The sequence below is a fragment of the Nannobrachium achirus genome (assembly GCF_963921795.1).
Source record: "Nannobrachium achirus genome assembly, chromosome: 8".
NCBI classification, from domain to species: Eukaryota; Metazoa; Chordata; class Actinopteri; order Myctophiformes; family Myctophidae; genus Nannobrachium; species Nannobrachium achirus.
In genome coordinates this window covers 27,626,099-27,649,807 of record NC_137817.1, presented here as the reverse complement: position 1 = coordinate 27,649,807, position 23,709 = coordinate 27,626,099, and the positions used below count along the sequence as shown (strand labels likewise).

The following is a 23,709-nucleotide window of genomic DNA, read 5'->3' as shown; positions in this document are numbered from 1 at the left end:
TACACGGTCAGAGTTAAGGGGAGACCTTGAAATTTGAAATTTTGAGAAACACTAATATGTCCCATGCGGAGTGAGTAAAGCATGTCTCCTTTCCTGTTCAGCTTCTGAATCATGGGGAACGTGGAGAGCCAGAACGGGGACCATGCCCTCTACGGTAACCATCATGGCCATTTGTCACGCAAGCACATGTCTCGTTCCCTCCGCGTCTCCAACAAGCAGGCCAGGCGCTCTCGACACGCCTCGTCGGGGAAAATAGAGCACAGGAACTCCGAGACGAGCACCCGCTCCAGCAGCACACCCAGCATCCCGCAGTCCCTGGCCGATAACGGGCTGGAGCCCTTCAATGAGACCGACGTCCTCTCGGACTTTGGCAGCCCTGTATGGGTGGACCGTGTGGCCATGAACCTGCGGCCCATGTCCTTCCACAACGACCTCGCCAACCCGTCGGTGCATGCCGAAACTATGCACATAACTTTACCGGGCCCCGTCGCACAGAGAGCACAGGACAGAGGGGCACGCGCAGGTGAGGTGACCTACCTACAGAAGACCAGGGATGGCCCTCGGGAGGCGGTGAGCTTCAAAAAGAAAAGGTCTAAGTCTGCGGACATGTGGAGGGAGAACAGCTTGGAGTTTTCCCTGTCGGACCTCAGCCAGGAGCATCTCACCAGCACAGAGGAGATCATTGACGCCAGTGAGCGGGACTTCACTGACTGTGACGGCCAGTTACAGTCCAGTCCGCAGGCATTGGAGGTGCTTGACTCCGGGGACAGGGCCAACTCCCTGGATGAGCTCTATATCCAGAAGACCCCCGTCCGCAGACCGCCCCACGGCCGCTACACCAAGTGGCACGATGTCAACAGGGCCGCCAGGGAGGGCGAGGACGACAAGATGCTCTCCCCCTCAGAGGAGGACGGGGGCGGCTACGGCGCGTACACTCTGCCCTGCCGGCGTTCCCATTGCCTGTCTGAGGGTCTGAGCAGTCACCAAGCTGCCATTTGTGCCAGTATGCAGGGTAGAAGGGCACAGACCATACAGGTGAGAAGTACACTTCAACTCCATCCTTGCATCTAACGGTCTGTTCTGCAGTTTAACCAGTTGAACCCTAGCATCCGTATTCTGGGGGGAGCATTACAATGAAAATAGCCAATCTAAAAGCTCACAGAAGCTATTATCAGCGAAGAGATTTGGTGTAGAAGGTAATACTAGTGGATCTAGTATGGTCAACTAAGTATATACGGTTTAAGTGGTTATTTTGTCTATTACACGTAATTCAAAACAAACACATACGAAGACCTATTTCCTGTGCATATCATAATCTGACATACATTTCATAGTCTTTAAATTGGTAGCATGTCAGGGACCTGAAATGCATAGAACTTATATTGCCACTTTCACACTCTTCGCTATAAATGTACTTCCCCCTTCGAAAACACAATCCCTTTTCATAATTTTAATTGTGTCTGGAGTGTTATGCGTCCACTCCATTCACCAAGCCCCTAATAAGCTCCAAGAAGCAGGTTGTAAGTGTAAAAACAAAGCACGGCCTGCTTGTGCCAGGGCACCAATGTGCCATTTGGCTGATGGATGTGTTGTTGCCCCAGGGAGGGAGACGGCACGAGGGGGGGGTTTGAAGTCACTCCCTGTTTGAAATGCCTCAACCTTTTGTTATGGTAATGAAGGGAGGCCCGGCCGTGGAAGAGTGTAACAGTAAAGCGTGTATTGGTGGCCCTGTCACTGTGGGGCACCACCGCTAGCGCGGGTGAACGGAGCTCTGGAGCGCATGATTTGGGTCATGTGATTAGAGGGAGATACCGGGTTTGGTGTGACTCCCCTTCATCTCCCAGGAGCCCACTGGCCGGCTGTGAGTGTAGGAGAGGGCAGACACCCCACCAGTGCCACACTGGGAGCTCACAGAGTAAAACGGTTAACTCTGCTATGCTGTGAGGAATACATTCTAATAGGAGCCCCAGGATTGAAGTATCTCATGGACACTGTGTAATCTACTGTTGTCCCATTACAAAAAAAGACATGTTTGCCATGCAAGCACGGCTGTGTCCTGTATATTTACAGAGACGGTATGGTGTTCACTCAAGGTAGGTAGTTTTGTTGGTGGCAATGTCTGTGTTATTGTGATGTATGGAAACCTGAGTCACTGTGCCGTCTTAACACCTGTTTGGCGTTGCAGGACGTCACGGCGGGGGAAGGCAGCGAGTATGAGGACAGCGGCATCGACGGGGTGACAGCGGAGGCAGAGCACCAGTCCAGACGCTACAAGACCATGTCCGCCTCCTTCTCCGTGTGCTCGGCAGCCGGCAGGAGCATGTTCGCCGGGAGCGACAGCGCCAGCAGCAGCAGCGGCGGCGCCGCCAGCGAGTGCGTGCAGGGCGTGTACGAGAACTTCCGCCAGGAGCTGGAGAGGAGCTCCTGTCAGACAGAGAGCCTGGAGGAGGCGGGGTCGGCTCTCAGCGACGAGCAGAGCACCATGAGCTCCGCCTACCAGTCGGACCCGTTGCTCAGCGTCGCCCAGGGAACCGTGCGCAAGGCTGGCAGGCTCGCCGTCAAGAATTTTCTGGTTCACAAGAAGAACAAGAAAGTGGAGTCGGCCACTAGACGCAAGTGGAAGAGTTACTGGGTTTCCCTCAAAGGTTTGCCCCGCATTCAATCGCTCCACACGCCACCGTATCCCATTAAGTGTCACTTCGTGCCACGCGATGAGCTTGTAGATCTGCCATTTTGGAAAATTTTGGAAAATATGTTTTTAAAGTGACCATTTTTAACTCCTATCTTTGCTTCTGGTGGTTCCCTGGAACAAAATATTGTCAGGTCGTTGACATGAAAATATTTGAGCACCACTGATATAGCAACATCAGTTTTGTAGAAAACTGGTCTCAATGGGTTAATATATAGATATATACATCTGTTGTTCTATCTGTTGTTGTATAGTTTCATACATACTTCATATTGAACATGTCACACTGTGCTCGGTAAACAGCCTGTGTAAGCCTGATAAAATATCAGTATGAATATTGATTGCAGCTGACTTAACTCTAAATCAAGGCAGTTATGATATTTTAGTTCTTGAAATGCTGCAAACTCTGCACTTCTGAACACTGGCCACTGGGGAGCAGAATGTAATTGCATTAGCAAATCAGGATGTGTATTATTGGTTGTGCTGCAGAGTTTCTAACAAGTAAGCATTTATTCTTTCAGTTGCAATTTATTTTTATTTTCCATTATTAGTAAGGAATCCTTTTGTTTTCTCAGGTTGTACACTGTTCTTCTACGAGACGGATGGCCGTTCAGTGATTGACCACAACAGCATTCCTAAGCATGCTATCTGGGCAGAGAACAGCATTGTCCAGGCTGTCCCAGAACACCCCAAAAAGGACTTTGTGTTTTGTCTCAGCAACTCACTGGGAGACGCTTTTCTGTTCCAGGTATGAAAAAAAAAGAATCCAGCTGTTTCAAAAGTGAAAAATTCAGCTACTGCTGTGATGCAGCCTTTTTATTGACCGATCCAGACCTTCCCTGTTGTAGTCGTGGCTGACCTCTGAACCGTGCCCATCTGTCCCTCTCCCCACAGACCTGCAGCCAGACAGAGCTGGAGAACTGGATCACAGCCATCCATTCAGCCTGTGCCACCGCCGTCGCTCGCCAGCACCACAGGGACGACACAGTGCGACTGCTCCGCGCTGAGATCAAGAAGCTGGAGCAGAAGATCGACATGGACGAGAAGATGAAGAAGATGGGAGACATGCAGCTGTCGGCTGTTACCGACAGCAAGAAGAGGAAGACCATCCTGGACCAGGTAAATATTCAAGCTCTGCTTTGACACCAGTTCTTCTTTTACACAATGCTGCTGTCTTTCTCTGAGGCTCAAAGACTGCTGGGACACTACAGACTTTACACAATATGAGAATGAGAATAACCAGGTGCATTTCAATATAACTTGAGATTAATTTTCAATACTGTTTTTGCACACAGGCCTAGAACTAGTGCAGCATTAGTGAGTTTAATTTGACAAAATTATGTTATTATCAATAGAAATCTGTATCATGGCACTAATTGTATTAATCCTCTGAAGTAACAAGGATAAACTTGCTTGGAATGAAACCCAGATGAAATTGTAATAGATTTGACAAATGATACACTGCAGTTGATGCCGTATTTCAAAATACAAGTTGGAAATTTTAAATTAAACATCTAATAGTTGCTCACTCATAAACTAATATAGCTGAGTGACGAGGAAGAAATATGATCATCAGAACAGGTGGAATTGTCCTCTTAAACCCTACAGTACTTTGTTGACAGTGGACCCGCAGGGATTTATCCGTGGCCACTCCCTTTTTCCTTCTTGTCTACACCTAATCTAGTAGTATATACTTAGTAGATATCTGCTTTTTCCACAGAATGTTCATGTTGTGTCAAGAATAGTGACACTAGGGTTCATGTTGTTAAGTAACATAGTACCTTACTGGTCTTCCTACAAACTGCTCTAGTTGACTACATTACTCCTATATGTGAATATGTCCTGCTGTTGGCATTGGTCGCAGTCATCCTGCCATCTTCTCAATTAATTGCAAAGCTCATATTGTTTTTCACAGGACTGTTTGCATAAAAGGAGATCAAATGGCCATTGTCCTGTTGGTTTAGGTAGTGCCTGGCTGGAGCAGTCTGTTTGGCAGTGTCAAGTTTCACATTGTGAAGACCTGAATGGAAGCAGGGTCTGCTCCTTAGGGACTGGGACCATTTCAGCTCTATATCTGCCAGTGGAATGTTTTGCATTGTTTCTGTGCCGTCTCTGGGCTACTTGGCAGTGACACAGACTCCTCTGCCATGTTGCTAGACGCCCCTTCCAAAGACTAGCGCAGGACCATGACTGGGAGGGGACACCCCAATGAATACCCCCAATGTCCCGCTCTACTGCCCCTGTAAACATTAAACCATTAGGCACAGAGTGCAGGCTGGCAGGTCTTTGAGTATGCTGGTGACAGAGCCTCTGACGACGCAGAAAAGGCACCATCTTGATGTGGAGGTCACAAACAAAAGGCAGAACAAGCAAAAGAGAGAGAGAGAGACACACACACACATCTGTGATACGGGCTCCAACCTGCGTGTGCTTTTAGGGATGACCAATTAATTGGATGTTTCTTTTTGTTGCTCCCATCCAACAGATCTTCTTGTGGGAGCAGAACCTGGAACAATTTCACATGGATTTGTTCCGCTTCAGGTGCTACCTGGCCAGCCTGCAGGGAGGAGAGCTGCCCAACCCTAAGCGCCTGCTGGCCTTTGCTTCCCGCCCCACCAAGCTGGCTATGGGCCGCCTGGGCATCTTCTCTGTCTCCTCCTTCCACGCACTGGTAAACGTCCTCTTTTTTTCCATTTAATTTGTAATACACTCTCTCTATTTCTATTATCGCTTCTATTCGTTTTATTTATCACCACGGTAGGTGTTTATTCCAAGGTAGACACAATGTTACTGGACCAAAAATACATAAATAACCCTCTGTCAAAGTATATACCTTGGAACTATGCATAGGGCTGGTACCTCTCCTGAGAGGTAATTGGTTTCAGAAATGAATCAGTGCTGTGTCAAGGTGTGGTTTGATGACTGCTATTTTGGAGTCTGGGCCAGTATGTAGGGCACCTGTTTGGAAGGGCTTGCTTACAAGGGACGTCCTCCTCCACACAGTGCTGAGGTGATAGGAGTAAACACAGCAGGACAACATTGGAGAGTAGTGCGGGCAGATCTATAAGGTCCCTTTTTCATCTATCCTGCCACCTACGCAGCAGTGCAGAGCAGGTGGTTGTTTTAGCACCAAGAGACAGCAGGATGGAATGTAATTAAATCATTTATCACAGGAATAATCCTTCCATCTGCTCTGTGCATCCCTTTCTCTTTCTCTATTTGTTTGTTTTTTAGCTTTTTTTTTTCTTCTTTAATTGTACTATTGGCCTCTGCACACATGTGGCCTAGCCTAAAACGGTCATTTTGCGTACAAGTTACATACATCGTATTGTATAGTATACTGAATATACTGAATTCACTGAATTCACTGAATTTCCCCCTTGGGATAATAAAGGTATCTATCTATCTATCTATCTATCTATCTATCTATCTATCTATCTATCTATCTATATACTGATACGACACATCAGCTATGTTGTACCCTACATTAGGCTGTGTGAACCAATATACTGTGCTAATATACTCAGTGTTGTTTTGGTTGTGTCACGCCGTTGCACATGCATCTATGTAAGACAACCATTAAAAAATACATTAAAGAACTGAATTTGAGGTTGAATGTGAACGCTAGGGGTGGCAATTGCCATCCCCTGGGACCCCAAATGACACCCCCGCACCTCTGTAACGTTACAAGATGAAATAAGTGATGTTTTCCTCTGTGCTGTGTTAAAAGGTGGCTGCTCGCACGGAGAGCGCGGTGAGACGACGTACACAGGCCATGTCCCGTTCCAACAGCAAGCGTAAAAGCAGGTTCTCGTCCCTCTGGGGACTGGATACTACCTCAAAGAAGAAGACAAAAGCCCACCCCACTATCAACCAGGTCTGCAAGGCTATCTCATTACAATTAAACTCAATTAGAACGTATCACTTATGATTTAACCTCTTAAACCATATATTGTATACTTAGTTGGTTGGGGTCCCCCAGCGTTCTATACCTTTTTTCCTCTTCACACACAACGTGCTGTGATATTGTAAATCTTTTTTGCAGCCAAATGTTCACCCACAGAATAGGGCTAGCGTTCAAGTGGTTAAACTGTAAGGTCTCTTAAAGCACAGATTGTTATTTGTCTTAACCATACATAGTTTTTTTTGTCTTTTATTTATATATTTTCCCTGTTTTCCTATTTGGATAGTATACTGTTTTAACCTCTGTTTCTGCCACAGGTCTTTGCTGATGGAGACGAGCCAGTGAAAAAACCAATAGAGGGCATGTATGTTGATGCTGCCAAGGAATCCATGGTAAGTCAGCATCATTCATCCATACGGTTTAGTGCCAAGTTGACGCTGAGGCATACAGTAGGTGAAACCACAGATGGAACTTCAAGGATGTTTTTTGGCCAACATTGATGTCAGTGAAATATTGGTCTTGAGGAATCATCAGAGCATAGGCCAAGAAGTTAGAACTATGATGGATAGCTGGGAGCAATGAAGGTCTCTCTTTTAAAGCCTTCTTCTCCCTTAAAGCAAAAACACAAAACATGAGATGTGTCCCTTCAGGAAAAATTAATTAATTAATTAAGTAAAGCAAAAGTGGAGAAAACCTTTGACAGATTGATGATGGTGATGAGAAAGTTGTCCCGGTGGCAACACTAACAGACATATCGTAGAGAGCTACTGCAGGAAAGTTATGAACCACTTCAACACTCTATACCTCATTGACCTGAATCCCCTCCACTTCTTTTTTTTTAATCCCTACACTAAATTTCTTCCCCGAAAATAGCCGATCTACAAGCTCACAACTTCCTTTGAAGTTCCTATGCAACGCATTTAGATGAATGTTCGCCCCATGTGGTTTAAATCACATCTGTAGAATTTAGAACACATTTTAATTGTACGTTGATTGATGGATTGAATATTTTATTGACAATTTAAAAGTACAGCAATATGACACAAAAAGCCAAATGGATAATCACAAAAAAAGCCAAAGGCTTGTTTCCATTGTTGTGGTGCATGTAAACCTTCACCATCTATACAAGCAACAACACAACTACAACAAACACAGGCTACAAAAAGAAGAAAAACGACATAAAACTATATGCAGTTCACAAAAAGGAGCCAAGGATGATAACGCGCTGAGGATGCCATTCACGACAGATGTTGTAAAGCTCACTAAAGTAGTGAGTTGTTTGCTATGGGGGCAGGCTGTTTGGAGAATGTGTTTAGCTAAGACCAGTTAGAGCCATGATTTTATGGCAGACATAAAACCTATTAGGGAATTTAAGGGTTTCAGAGCTTCTGGTAGACAGGTAGAGCATTCTACTGTGTGGTGGCCGCATTGTATAATGCATGTATACGCTAAGACATTGTAATGTACATTTACCTAGTAGTCAGACTGAATCTACTTTTATTTTTTTCTTGCTTCAAAGAAAAATGATGAAGGAACAGCAAAAAGTCTTCAAAGACCCAGCACAGAAAGTGATATCTGGGTCCCTGACCACCTCACTCCTTCCTGGGTGTGTTTGCCAAATGACCAGCCTGTACTAACCATCATCCAGCCGGGGGAGTCTGCACTCTGTGCCCTGGAAACCATCTGCAAGGTAACACGCCAAGTGTCATCTATCCTGTGGATCACGTTTCACATGTACCCGAGAAGATATTCAGCACATTTGAAAATGGAACCGCTATCTGGTCCTTTCCTGTCTTAATTACACGCTTAATGTAATGCTGATTCCATGGTATGATAGGCTAAACTGGTGGGATTACACATAAACATCCTAATAAAATAAATTACATGTGGTTAACTACGTGTGAAGTAATTGGCTGACTATTTGAAGTATAAAACAATTAAAATTCATCATGACATCTTGTTAAAATGATGTCAGAAGACTATTTTGCAGCGTAAACATCTTTATTGTCATGGCTTGGATGCATTGCAAAAATGTGTTTTCAGAATACAAAAATAGTCTCATTAAGCTACTGTCCAATGTGTTCAAAATACCAATTCTCTTTTTTTTCCTTCTCTCACTTTCACAGGCTCACCAGCTTGATCCCACCAAGCACTATTTGCGACTGAAGTTCCTCATTGAAAATCAAGTGCAATTCTACATCCCCAAACCAGAGGAGGATGTGTGTGACTTGGTATGCATTCAATTCAGATCTGGTCTTGTCTTATCTCCAACTGTCACTCAACCCTGCTCTGTGGGGTTGAATGGGTGCTGGGTGCAGACATTTAAACAGACACTATCACGCTTTTGATGTGCATTTCCCATAAGCCCTGATTTATACTTAGTTGCGCGCCAGTGTCGTACACCTAAAATAGCTGATCTACAAGCACGACGTGTTGGGCAAGCGTGACGTATTCCCAAAATTCCCAGATGCTAACTGCTAACTGCTCCTACATCTGGCTTTGTCTGTTTGTAAATACGTATGTATGTCCCACACTTGGCTCATTCACCAAGCTTCACGGGACGCTTAATGAAATCAACTCATAAAAAGCACTGCTCACTTCACACTGGGTGTGATTTTGAAACATATAGAACATAGAAAATACCTGCTACTAATTACAATATCTGTAAAATCTGTTGTTGCAGTTGTTATAATTTGTTTATTTTCTCTTTACAGCTTTACAAGGAGATTGAGCTCTGTTCCAAAATAACAAAAGTCATCCAGTTTGACCGGGATGAATCCTGCATGATTGGTTATGGTACGAGTACTGTCCTTTTGAGAATTGCATGAATGCATATAGAGGTAGAATTCCACTTTCTGACGAAAATAGCCGATCTACATGCTCACATGAGCATGTAGATCTACTATTTTCACAATAGAACCGTGATATACAAAATGTAATGTCACAACTCCATGTGCTCGTCAGGGTGGGAGGTCCCCAGATCAAATATGATTATTTTGGCGGTCGCGGCCTGAAAAGGTTGAGAACCACTGTTCTGATAACTGACTCTTAGTTAAATTAATACATTTTTTGTATTCATTAGTTTTATTTTTGAAATGATATGCACAAAACAGACAGAATGACTGCTACCAAGAAGCTCTGTGTAGACAAGTAAACATGTTTCTTTTTATGTTAATATGTTAACCCTATCTATGTTTCGCTATTCATTTGATTTCTATCTTATTAGACAATTTGGCCATATATTGAAATGGTGTCCATTTTGCTCTGTGGGTCCTCTTGTTGAGTATGATGTAAGAGAAAAATGGCCACTGTGTGAATATGGTATATTGCTGTAAAAACCTCCCTGATGCAGTTTATATAATAGGTTGCCCTTCAATGCCTCCGTTCTGTTTTCCTCCTCCAGGTTTCTCTATCTCTGTGGTGGAGGAGGATGGAGTTCAACAGCTTTATATCACGGATGTGAAGGCGGGCGGACTAGCCTTCGCCAAAGGTTGGCTGACCTACATTACTAAGATACCAAATCAATTTCTGTAACATCTCCCATTCAGTCGACACAGGACTGCATGTCCTTAGAGATCTGTGTTTCACTGTTGCCAAGATCTGATGATGCAATTAATATTATGATGTATTCAGACAGCTCAACCATACACTGTAAAATCTTCAGTGTTAATTAAACACTTAGGTTTGGACTTTTTTACTGTTTGGTCTGCTGCTCCTCAGCTGAGATAACTGCTTGAACATGTTGAATGTAACATACTGTATTTAAGATGAATATCAATTTAAAGTCTAATGTCTCAGAGGTCGAAAAAGTACTTTTAATGGATTAGGTTGCTTTCACTGTTTTCAGAATTTAAGCTTAAATACACCTGAGTTGTAAAAAGCATTAATCCAGTCTGATTATATATCAATATCATTGGAAGCATAAATTGTTATATATGAGACACAAAGAGTATGAAGGTATATTCGAGTGTGTGACTAATCCAACGCCACTGTACAGGCCTCAATGCCGGGGATGAAATACTGCAGCTCAATGGGAAGGACTCTCACAGCCTCAACTTCTCGGACATGAAGACAGCGTTCTCCCAAGCCCTGCTGGCCTTGACTGTCAACACTCTGCCTTCACTGGAGCGCCGTCAGCTCTGCTTCCTGCCTCCACGCAGGTCAGACGTGGAGGACGACCTCTACACTGACATCTTCTCCCAAAGTCAAGGTAAGGGTCAGACAGGATTATATAAACCCATTAAGGCCTGAGGTCGATTCTACAAATGACCTGTAAAACAGTTTTCTGAAACACTTATGTTGCTATAATATCAGTGGTTCTTCTCAAACCTTTTCATGTCAGGGACCCCCAAAGTTATATATATTTGGCTGCAGACCCCCATCTCAAAATATTTAGTTCTAGGGACCGCCAGAAGCAAATATAGCAGATCTACACGCTCATAGCGCGGCACTGGGTGCTGCGTTATGAGCTTGTAGATCTGCTATTTTTAAGTATAAAAGAATGGTTATAGTGGTTAATATCTAAAGTGACACAAATTACATTTTTCGAAAGAGAAGCAGTTTCTCATCTTCATTGACAATTTTACATTCATCAAAACACCTCTTTATTTTAACAGACCTGCGGTGAAGACGGCGTGCTAAGAGATTTTAGATATTTTCTGTTTTCAGGCATCGTTAGTCCTTTGTCTCAGATGACAACGTTGCTTTTAAAACCAGTTGGCTTGGTTTTTGTTTTGTTTTGAACAGAGGAAATCCTGGATGACGGGGTGGGACTGTTGCTGGAGAGCTCAGGGGATAGCCTGGACGATGATTCTGAGATCTTCAGTGAAGCTGATGATTGCCGAAAGGTAAGGGCATGACCTCATTACCCACTTCACGTGAGGACATTGCTTGTGTGGACATTGTTTTAATCTCCTGGAGGTAAATCAGATACAGCACAGTATCTGATTTACCTCCGCTAAAGTCCTTTCACTGCTCCTCAACCCATTTAGAGCTGGAACACCATACAACAGGGGTCGACTTCAACAGGGGGTCCGGGACCCCTCGGGGGTCCTCAGAGTTACTACAGGGGGGCCACCAAATCCTTGTGTGATAGGATGATTATTTTAAATGAACAATTGAATCCTCGCATCCCTATACTCCGAGGAGAACTTCAGCCAAAAATAGCAGATCTTGTAGAGAGCTTGTAGATTGGCTATTTTTGGCAAATAGGTTTGGTGTAGAGGTAAAAAAGAGCAGACCAAGTACATAGTGAAAGTTCAAGTTGACTAAGTATCGACTATTTATGATTTTAAGTGGTTAAGTGTCAAACAAGTCTATGAATCTATCTATGAAATCGATGAGAATCTCCATTACACAGGTACTGGTCTGGGTTCTCCAACATTACTTCTGAGACTCCTCAGGGACATTCAATCACTCATATACTGTGGACTCATACTGTGCACACCCCCGGGCACAGGACTAGTTATTTAGAACAGTCAGATTCTTAACCCCAACCCTCTGTCTACACTGTACCTGCATCAGTGTGTTTCTACCTCTAACCATGACCCACTTTTAGCTGCAGAGGCCAACTTCAGACATGACTCTCTGAAGTCACACTAACTTACACGATTGAAAACTGTATAGACTGTCTGTACCTCCTTTCACATTTCCCTTGTCTTGACTATTGTACACATTTAATGAAATCAGCTTTTATACTATTAGTATGCTTACAGATAGATAGCTGTTTGAAATGTATCTCATGCATTTGTAGAAAAGCCTACAGCAAGGTGGGATGTTCGCTTTAATGAAAGAGCAAAGACGTGGATGCCTCTTTAATCAAGCTTGCATTCTGATTAAGCTCATTTATGGAGAATATGCTTGATGTGAACTCTGTGAACTCTCCAAAAGGAATAATAAACATGCATTCACATTCCACAACCATATTGGCTAGAACATGCAAATGGCAAAAACACGAACAGGATGAAATTAAAATGCTACAAGTGTTTGCTGTCAATTTAAAACAGTCGCCCAATGCCATGGCTAACAAGATCAGAGATTTTGCCTAAGCTGTGCAAAGAGAGCCTCAGAGAGAGAGAGAGAAAACATTCTGAATGGGATGAAAAAAACAAGGCTTTTCTTGTCATGGCAACTGGCAGACCGATGGTCAATTGAAAGCATTTGAAAGACTTCTCCTCTTCAAGAGTTTTTTTTGTATTTTTTTGTATCAAAGCTCAGTCAAAGGCCTTTCTGCTCAAATGGTGAACTGGCAACACAGCTGGCGTTGTATTGGTAAATCTGTTGTTTTACTTAATGACAGAATATGACTTAAATACTGTTCAAAATATATTGACTAAACGTTGACTACAGTATCCAACTGGCCCCGAAGTTTGACATCAGTGCCGCAAGAGGGCGCTATCCCCTGCGTCCAGTTATTTTTTGTATTAGAAGTCCCATAGGGGAATCTTATAATATCAGTAAACGAATAGAGGCCATATATGTTAGGGAAAACTATTTGGCCTAACAGATAGTTATGAAACTGCACCACCTTCAGGTGGTGCAGTTATGAAACTGCACCACCTTCAGGTGGTGCAGTTTCATAACTATGTTGTAGTATTTTGTGGTAAAATAAATAAATCACATCAGAGAGAAAATTGGAGCCATTGAGAAAAGCAGATTATATGTCTGCTAGTCATAATAGTGCAATTGCGGGTTTAATTATGTACATTTGCACATTATAAGATAATGTTGAAAATGGGTGAAGTGCTCCTTTAAGTACACAATCCATATTGATGTACGGTATAGATATAATGAATCACATATCATTACTGAGACATAGAGTAGACATACACATTCTATTATTAATGTAAACTACAGCTATGTACTGGACATTCGTTATTATGTCTCCACCAGGCCGAAGGCATGGGAAGACTATATGTTTTCGCCCCTGTCTGTCCGTGCGTGCGTGCGTGCGCGCGTGCGTGCGTGCGTGCGTGCGTGCGTGCGTGAGTCCGTCCTTCTGTCTGCCCCACATTTTTCACATGGGCCTTTTATAGTGCCACCAGGAGGCAGACTTATGTAAAACACATTTTTGGATATTACTCCTTCAGATGTTATGCAAAGATCACATAAATCAGTACACAGTATCCCTACAGTCATATGATCAAGACGGATCTGTCCGGTATTTCATATTCCATCCTGATTGGCTAAGATTGGCCTCCAAACTTTGCAGGATTGGTCAGATTTGAACAAAATGCCTCAAATCATGAACGCAGCTTGCGCTTTCCGTGAAACTTTGCACACACATTCCCACTAGGTCAAGGAACAAATGCCACCCTTTTCACATTGGCCTGTTATTGCGCCACCATCAGGTCGACCTTTTGGAACAAAATCATACATGCAGCGTCCATGAAGCGGCCGTGAAAGGCCAAAGAAGAGCTGCCACCATTTTCACTTTGGCCTATTATAACGCCAGCTGGAGTCCAGAATAACCTTCCTGACCTGGTGGACCTGTGCTCGGAAGAGCACTGCTTCTAGTGTGTCATGTTATTACTTTCTTTTTTATACTAGTTCGCTGGGTAGTAAATATATTTCCACAATTAGAATTGTATTTAGAATCTATAATGAACAAAAACACAGTAAACATGACTTCATTCGGTACTGACTGGCACTGTGATAATGAAAAAAGTGAATCCAGTTTGATTCTATCTCAGAGATGTGGAGAAATTGCACATGTTGGCTCTAGAGTCTAGATGCAGGTGATAACTATCTGACCCATATTTGGGCTGTAGCCCTGAAGAAGGCCATTGTTTGGCATTGGTGCATTCTCTGAGCTTGTGAACTAATTTGTGGAGTTGGCCTGAACAAAGTCTGCTAAGACACTTGCAGTGTGAAATGTGAATAATTTGATGTTTTATTGTCCTTCATTATACATCTTTGTTGGATGCTTGATTGTGATTGGTCAATCAAGTCGTTCTCTTCTCAGTCACAGACCAGTGTTCTGCCTCTGTTATGTTGCTATGGAATCAGAAGCTAGCTAATGGAATCACTTTAAAATCAATATCTTGGGTGAAATTATTGATTAAATCATTCATTTAAGTGCTTCACTGTATATTATACTGCTTATTACAAACAACTAAATTATTTTGTTTACAGTGAGTTGCTTCACCCTGTTGGGATTTATATTATAATAACAACCACCACCTCACAGTACATTATCTCTGATGCACGGGTCCTAACATGTGTACCTGCATATCTTGCTTTTTAGTCTGCACTTAGTCTGTGCCATTCTGGTTACAATTACAATTTACACCTAGAAAAAGCTAAAGCTCCCTTATCTATCATTCCTGTGCTCCCGCTCATCTTGTACATCAGCAGCCACATCATTTACTTGCAGTAGCTGCAGCTCTCCCCATCACATCGCTATACCCCCATACTTGACAAACCTGCTTTATATTCCACTGCAGTGTGGCTCACCCAGCCACTCTGCTCCAGCGCAACCTTGAAGAGGTGGACTCCTCTCTCTCTCTCTCCTGTTCCCTTTCATCCCACTGCTCTCCCTGGACAGGAGGATTATCATGGCTCATTTACAGCACTGCTGGAGCTGGCCAGATTCCCCCCACCCACACACACACACTCACACACAGGCGTGCACACACTCGCTACGTGAGAGAGAGGGCGAAATGGCCGAATATTAGCGACAGATTGGTCCGGCAGATTCCGAAAGCGAAGGAGGAGAGTTGGAAGGTTAAGTGCTGGTTGGCGGTGTGGAGGAGGTTGAGAAGCATTCGCTTTGGCTCTCGCGCGCCCACTACGATCTGGGGAGCGTCTTCTGTCCTTTTTAAATTATCTTTTTTTTTAATCACAAAACGATGAGGTGAGATGTGTTGGAGAGATGTAGCGTAGAGGTGGTACTATCCCCGAGGCTGGAGTCTTGTCTGGTCTGTTACTGGCATCCTGCATACAGCTATGTCTGTCCTGAAGTGGAACAAGCACAGCAAGCGCTCCTCTGAGTCCATCTATGACATGCTTCATTTGGTGAGCTTGTTTTGTTGCATCCCTTGTCTGAGTTTGTTTGTCTTTTTTCCTGCTTGTTCTACTACAGCATTGTAGTGTTGTTGTTCCCCCCCCCCCCCCCCCCCCCCCGGTTTAGTAGTTGGCTGTGTGTTATGCAGGGGTGATTTTCATAAAGATGTTGTTACCTTATTACTAAGTAAGACAAGAAACGTATCCTATCACTTGTTTCACACCTTTTCTTGGCCATGAGGATGCGAGTCATCACCACATAGCAGAACTGTCCCATTCATCCCCAGAGCAGAGCATGCTCTAAGCTGCCAAAATGTAATATTAGTTTTTATTTAAGTCTGAGAGAGTAAAATTTGACATTTACAAGATTCTACGCAGTCAAGTGTCAGGAGGATTTACCCCAGAGGATGTGAACTCTACATAACGTGCCCTGGCTGATGTTCTCGGACTACTACAGAGTTTAAGGCTTTGACAGCATAGGCAAAGGACTTATCTCTGCGTTTCACATGGGAGACACATTTTCACTTCTGTTCTGGCAAATAGTATGTCTGGCTCTCTTTCAATGCAGTATTTTCTAATCATGCTTGCATTTCGGCAAGGGAATATCTTCACTCCATGACAACCTATTTTTTTCCCATCTGATTCTTGCACTAAGATAGGGGGGTTGTTTTATTTGAGTGAGTGAGTGAAGTAGTTTTATATTTCTCTGTTCTTAAAAAAAAGTGTTTCCCCCAAATAAAGGACATTCTCCTCACAGTCCCATCTGGTTTCTGACCTAGCGCCATGTGTCGTCTCTTTATGATTTTTATTTTACTGTTCTATTATGACGAAGCTTGAAATACAAGAATTCAATTTCCTATAAAGCTGCGACTAACTGTTTTATATGTGTATGTGACGCATACTAACTTGCCATTAGGCCAAAATGCCCTCTTGCTCACAAGATATCTCAAAATCTAATAGGCAGATTCCAGGATGAACTCTACTGATTTTGTGTGTCACGATCTACAATCTCACGATGTGTCTGTGGTGATGTTATAGATCTGCTAATTTCACGACTTAAATAAATACATTTGCGTATAATGACATGCCCAAAATGGGGACACCAGATCGAAAGTGTCTACTGTTTGTGGATTTTATAAATGTTTAACTAATGAACAGTAGTGGAAAAAGTACTCTTGTGTTATACTTAAGTAAAAGTATCAATACTGCAATGTAGAATGTTTTACTCAAGTACATTTTTAATTTCATGCTTTTACTTGTAACAGTAAGTAAAAGTATGGAATTAAAAATGTACTTGAGTAAAAGTACCAAAAGTAAAAGTACTCGTCATGCAGAATGCAGAAAGTTTTCAAAATAATCTTTTGAAAATATTTTTTTTTCCTGGAAGAGCTTGAAGAGACCACCAAATAAATGACTTCTTATTTCTGTCATCTGTTATCTCCCATCTCCATAACATTAACATTGGTGTGAATGCATGGCTGCTATCGTATAATGTACACTAACCTTTTTCCCCTTCAATTCCCCATAAATCGCTACTGTATAATGTACACAAACGTTTTGTTCCCTTCAATTCCACATACATCATGATGCAATTCCCCATAAATCATAATTCTCGTTCTGCGTCATATTTGAAAGGAATTGTTTTGACAGAAGAGTCTCTCCTCTATTAGTGCTTTGACTCTAAGGCGATATAGGGCTTTGATGGTAGATGTGTTCACGTTGATAACAGGTCAAAACATGGACAGCTTTTGTTATTGTTGTTATCGCTGGCATCAAAGTACATGTGTAGGCTGATGCTGAGTGCAGTCTATTTCTGTTCAAAATAATAGTTCCAGTGCAGTGGTCTCCAAGGCAACTGGGATTGTATCATGTGGATTGTGGACAATCTTATGAAAAAGAGTGATTACATTACATTACACAGACGTCAGTGGGGGGATAGAGGGATGAGCGTGAAATGAAGGAAGAAGGTACAGACACATTGTTATGACAGACTGAAAATAGACCAAATTGGTGCACATGATTAGGGGTGTCGCACCAAATGTTGGGCCCTGGGCACTTTAACTATTGAAAAAAAAAAAAACAGATATACAAGCTCACAGCGCGGCACAGAGTGCTGCGCTGCGAGCTTGTAGATCTGCTATTTTTGAATAGCAGTCTTTGAATATTTCAAATCCTTCTCAGGTTTTTTGAAAAACCTATGTTTCTATGTAAGTGGTGCTCAAATTCTTTTCATGGCAAGGACCCCCAAAATGATATGTATTTGGCCACGGACCCCCATCTCAAAATAACTTGTTCCAGGAATCCCCCAGAAGCAAAATTTGAGTTACAAATGTAAAAAATATCTATATTCAAAGATTTGCGCACATTTTCACATCTTTTCAGAAAATAGCAGGTCTACAGCCGTGCTGTGAGCTTGTATATCTGCTATTTTTAATATCTAAAGTATAAAATAAATCCAGGCCCGTCCACCTTGGGCCCTAGTAACTCAGTCCCACTTTCCCCCACCCGTGGGCCGTGACGCCCCTGCACATGATTTTTTTATTATTATTTTTTTAACTTCCTTTCCTGCCTCCCTATCCTGGATAGTTATAATCAATTATAAGCTTGCTATCGAGCTGAAACCTTGTATATCTTTTTATTTTTTCATAAATTAATGTCCTACTTTGTTGTACAAGTGTGTTGTGAAAATGTAGAAAAAATAGCAGATTTACAAGCATACAACGCATCGCGATGTGATGCCTTGTGAGCTTGTAGATCTTCTATTTTATTTCTCAGCTGTTTTGGAAAAGTGAAAGTTGTCTGTCTATTGGGTTTTTATGAATATCAAACCAATTAAAAGTATTAACAAGAGCTTGTGAATACTTAATAACTACATTGGGTCCATCGGAACATCCGTTTCCCGAAAAGTAACAGTTTTAGACGATGAGGTTCATGCAGACATGGTGATAGTGACATCTGCAAGTTTCTGTCTTTACTTGCTGATCAGCACAGCAGAGGGGTTGCTAACCAGAACAAGTGCTTACTGCCCTGATTTAACCATATTGGGATCTTCTTTTTCCTTTTATCAGCAAATTAACGGTCCATGTTTTTATTCTTTTGCTTTTGCTTCCCCTTTTCTACCTCTCTGTTCTCCTTACAGAGTACGGAGCAGGTCGCTGCTTTCTGCCGCAGTCTCCATGACATGAATCCCGCCGAGTGTGTGTCCTCTTCGCCCAGCCCGGACTCCCCGTTCCCGCCACCTGCCACCCTTCGACAACTCTCTGATGCCGACAAGCTCCGCAAAGTCATATGTGAACTGGTGGAGACCGAACGCACCTATGTCAAAGTCAGTATCAGTCATTGTAGTGTGTGTGTGTGTGTGTGTGTGTGTGTGTGTGTGTGTGTGTGTGTGTGTGTGTGTGTGTGTGTGTGTGTGTGTGTGTGTGTGTGTGTGTGTGTGTGTGTGTGTGTGTGTGTGTGTGTGTGTGTGTGTTCTATCCACGTGTCGCACTGTGGTGTCAGCCATATACATACATCTCCAATTCTCTGTATGACCTGTCCATATTTATACCTCCATCCCAAGAGACATGGCAGGGCACAGCTGCGTCCTTGACGGAATATTGCTTAATCCTATTCCATCCAGTATAAATGTGGCTGGTTAGAATAACTGGGTAATAAGAGGTTTGACAAGGGATAATGTCAATGCAGTGTATCATGTTATACAATTATACGATGATACCGCGGATGCATTAGTGTCAATTAATGGAATTTAAGATAGATCTGAAACAAGTGTTGTACATCATGGAGAAGGGGCCAAGGAGCTACCGTATTTATACATTGAAGAATCAAGAGTGCTTTGTGAAAGGTTAAATTACATTCTGCCAGCTCTGTGATTCTCAACCTTTTGAATTTCAAGGAGCCCCAATTTGATATGCATTAGGCCACAGACCCCCATTTGATACAATATTTTACCTCTGGGACTCGAATCCACACTGTAAAATCTGTGTTTAACTAGGATTCTGGTGGTCCCCTGACTCGATGTTGAGAAACAGTATTGTTTTGAACATCATACTGTACATATCTAACTGCGTTTGCCAGTGCATACATATTAATATACATAATGTGCATGCATAATATCTATATAATTGTAATGCTTATTTGTTGACACCATGAGTTGACACAAGCAACCCAAGTAAATCATGATTTCTCTCTTGTTTTGCAGGATCTTAACTGGCTCATTTCGAGGTACTTAACCCCACTGCAGAAAGAGACATTCCTTACTCAGGATGAGGTACGTCAAATGGTGCCTGTACGCCTTTGAGGGGTAGTTGCCTTTTAAATGGCACCGTTGTTAAATGCTCACCATTTCCTGGGAAAGTGTGTTACGTAATCATGTGGAGAGTTATTGCCGTGTACAAAGAGAGGAAACGCCAAGGCCTTGAGCATCTGTATGAACAACACTATTGGTGTAGTCATGGGATTAGTAGCAAATGCAATATCTATTCAGAAAAGGCTAAATCTCTTGTGAAATTATCAAGTTGATTACGAGACAAATGAATTAACTTTTTTCCTTCTCTTTAGCTGGATGTGCTGTTTGGGAACCTGCCTGAAATGGTGGAATTCCAGGTGGAGTTTCTCAAGACACTGGAAGATGGCACCAGATTAGTTCCAGATCTGGAGAAGCTGGAGAGAGTAGATCAGTTTAAGGTACACCAAACCGTATACTGTTGATAAGGCATCTGGCCTTTCAAGGCTGCCCCTCAGAGCCATTGTTTGAATAACACCTCCTCCATCTTTCACAGAAAATCCTTTTTTCCCTGGGAGGCTCTTTCCTGTACTATGCAGACCGCTTTAAGCTCTACAGCGCATTCTGCGCCAGCCACACCAAAGTCCCAAAGGTCCTTGTAAAGGGTGAGTAAATCAGGTCTGGGTAAACATTCCTCTTTAGCAACAAGCTGAGGATCTATCTATTCATCAGCCCTCTGCTGTCTCTGACAAGGCCCCATAAATCCACGGTTCAGGAATGTCAGCCAGCCAGTTGTCCATTTGACCTCTGCATACTTTTAACTGTGTAGTCCCCATGGCTAAAGAAACCTGTTAGGGGCTATAATTTATAATGTACAAACTCAGTACTACATGTACTACATGACTGTGTACAATTCTAAATGTGTGTTCATTACTCATTCCAGCCAGGACTGATGCCAACTTCAAGGCCTTCCTAGATGAGCGCAACCCCAAGCAGCAGCACTCGTCCACCTTAGAGTCGTACCTGATAAAACCCATCCAGAGGGTCCTCAAGTACCCCCTATTGCTCCGGGAGCTGTACTCGCTCACCGACCCAGACAGTGAGGAACACTACCACCTGGACGGTGAGTCCTAGCCACATGGCTCAACTGATCTGACATCTGTTACCAGTTGAGGGCCACTAGCTGGCCTCATTTGAGAAGATGAATTCATTTTGACAACGGAGCATTGCTGTGAAACCACACACACACATGCACGCACACACCCACAAATCCACACCCACACACACAGTGTAATTGATAATTGTCTTCTCATCTGGTCTGTTGCAGTTGCCATGAAAGCCATGAACAAGGTTGCCAGCCACATCAATGAGATGCAGAAGATCCACGAGGAGTTTGGGGCAGTGTTTGACCTGCTTATCACTGAGCAGAGTGGTGATAAGAAAGAGGTACGCTGGAAGAACTCTTACTTGTCCTGAAATCTGCTGTTTATAAAAGTGTATTATGGACTGATGATGGTGGTATGTGTGTTTTGTTGCATTATGACAGGTTGCTGATCTGTCCATGGGTGACCTGCTTCTTCACACCAGCCTGGCATGGATTAACCCACCCACCTCCCTAGGGAAATGGAAGAAAGAGCCTCAGCTAGCCACATTTGGTATGTCTTTGAGGGACATTAGCTTGAGTGACATCATAATGATTATATCAATGTTATTAACGAAACGCTGCTACCAGTCCCATGCAGAATGGTGGAGGGTGTCTCTGAAAAGCTCTGCATGGTCGCTGGCGGGTAATCCTATTTAATTGTTCATTTTTTGCTTTGTTTTTCATTTGCAGTGTTCAAAACAGCAGTGGTCTTTGTGTGTAAGGAAGGTTCCAAACATAAGAAGAAGATGGTAGGTTGTCCTCAACAATTCATCAGAAAAACAAAGCCAGACCACAATTATGACACACCACTTTCATAATTAGCCAAGTGGGTCAAAGTTAACCTTGGGCTGTTTTGTAAATCTCTGTTTAACATCTGAATTGCAAACAATATTTTCCATTTGTGATCGCTGTGTGTTTGAGTATTTATCTAATATCACTCTCCCTGTATTAATTGCTCATAGGGTGGCTCCCATCGAGTCTCACTCTCTGGATCTTCTGACGAGAAAGACCCGTTCCGATTTAGTCACATGATTTCAACCGATGCCCTTCAGGTCCGAGCCTTGGCCAATGCTGGTAAGTGATTGAGTGCTGAGCGGTGGTATTTTCAAGTATTGATTTTGTAATGTTCTGTACTTGCTGCCTGACTGTTGTGATGATATTTTCAATGATTACAATTTAAAAACAATCTTGCCAGAGTGTTCAATACATGAGGTCATGAGTATTCGTTGTTTCCTCAGATGGCGAGGGCACAGCAGTATGCGAAATAGTCCATACCAAGTCTGAGTCCGAGGGAAGGCCAGAGAGAACATTCCAGCTGTGTTGTAGGTAAGGGCCCCCTCTGTAATGACTTTCCACTGGACCTTGAAGTTCTTTCGCTACAGGTGAAGCCTTGACAGACGCTTACTCTTGGGTGACTTAATGACCGTATGCCGTCCTTTTTCCACTCAGTTCCCCAGAGAGCAGAAAGGACTTTCTGAAGACTGTCCATTCCATCTTGAGGGAAAAACACCGGCGGCTACTTTTAAAGACAGAGAGCTTACCTCTGAACCAGCAATATGTGCCCTTCGGGGGAAAACGCCTATTTGCCCTCAAAGGGGCCCGTCCGGCCATAAACAGAGCAGGTAAATCTGGTTCATCAGGGGGATTGCTTCAGGTGTACTATTTCTATATACTGGTGGATGGGTAGATCGCTTTGTGACCTCTAGGCCTGTCACAATATATTAATTAAATACAATATATTAAATTAATTCGTGTGGTTGCCCCTGCAGGGCAACCAGACTATAGTACTTGTCCGACTTTATTCCATCTTCCATCGTTTTTTGCCGCGTTACTCCTGCCACAGTTTTGGTGGCACACACTTGGGCCATTATGTCAAATCGACCGGCTTCATCGGGACACGCATGCGTGCTATTTTGCTAAGAGATACGTTATATATATATACCTGTATATACTTTATTCATACGTTTGAATTAAATTGTTCATAACAATTAATTGTATGACAGTTAATCGTCAAGTAAAATGACATGACCGTGGCAGCCTTAGTGACCTCGTGTGTTTGGCTTCACAGTGTCCGTTCCGACCAGGACTCTCGGAAGGAGGAAGCTTGTGCGTAATCGCTTCACCATCGACACCGACATTGTGTTTGATGGCGAGCCTGAGCAGGACCTCGCTTCACCTCAGGAAGAACCACACGGACCACAGCAACAGCAGACTGAGTTATCAGGGGACACCGACCGCTGGGTGGAAGAACAGTTTGATCTAGAAGAGTACGAGGACCCAGAAGAGGTGAAGGAGACGGACATCCTGAGTGACGACGATGACTTCTGTCAAGTAACCAAAGGGCCACCAATTGAGCCTAACCTGGAGGGCGCCATCATGGCCCTTTCCCTGGACTCTGGGGGAAAAAGAGGGGATGAGGACCCAGAGTGTCCCCTCACTGGCGGGAGCGTGGAGGAGCAAGGGAATGGGGATGGGGCGGAAATCTGGGTACGCAGGGAGGATTCAGACGGCCCCCCAGATGGTGGCACATAAATGCAAAGGCTAAATAACACAAGCAGAGGGATAGTGCCTGACTCAGAGCTTTATATAGGCTTCGTAAAAAGAAAGATGTGAACTCATGAAATCCCCACTAACAATGCATGAGCATTGACATGTATCGCACAGCTATTAAAAGATATATCCTTATGAATTATGTTGAATGCTTTTTGTACAGATAAAAGATCATGGGTGGAGCAATACAGGAA

At 43.3% G+C, this 23,709-nt stretch overlaps 1 protein-coding gene across 1 annotated transcript; it reads left to right on the top strand.

Annotated features, from left to right (window-relative positions):
* Positions 1 to 111: 111 nt before the first annotated feature.
* On the top strand, positions 112 to 23,497 carry LOC308290017 (rho guanine nucleotide exchange factor TIAM1-like; the record flags this gene model as incomplete). Its single annotated transcript, XM_080731794.1, has 25 exons — positions 112 to 1,035; positions 2,186 to 2,645; positions 3,265 to 3,437; positions 3,584 to 3,808; positions 5,175 to 5,360; positions 6,420 to 6,566; positions 6,911 to 6,985; positions 8,113 to 8,283; positions 8,720 to 8,824; positions 9,308 to 9,389; positions 9,997 to 10,083; positions 10,591 to 10,803; positions 11,340 to 11,440; positions 18,736 to 18,921; positions 19,798 to 19,866; positions 20,157 to 20,282; positions 20,378 to 20,486; positions 20,765 to 20,944; positions 21,149 to 21,267; positions 21,368 to 21,476; positions 21,656 to 21,714; positions 21,928 to 22,039; positions 22,204 to 22,291; positions 22,415 to 22,587; positions 23,034 to 23,497. 25 exons carry the CDS (start codon positions 112 to 114, stop codon positions 23,495 to 23,497), a joined length of 4,743 nt encoding a protein of 1,580 aa, XP_080587920.1.
* Between the last annotated feature and the right edge of the window lie 212 nt (positions 23,498 to 23,709).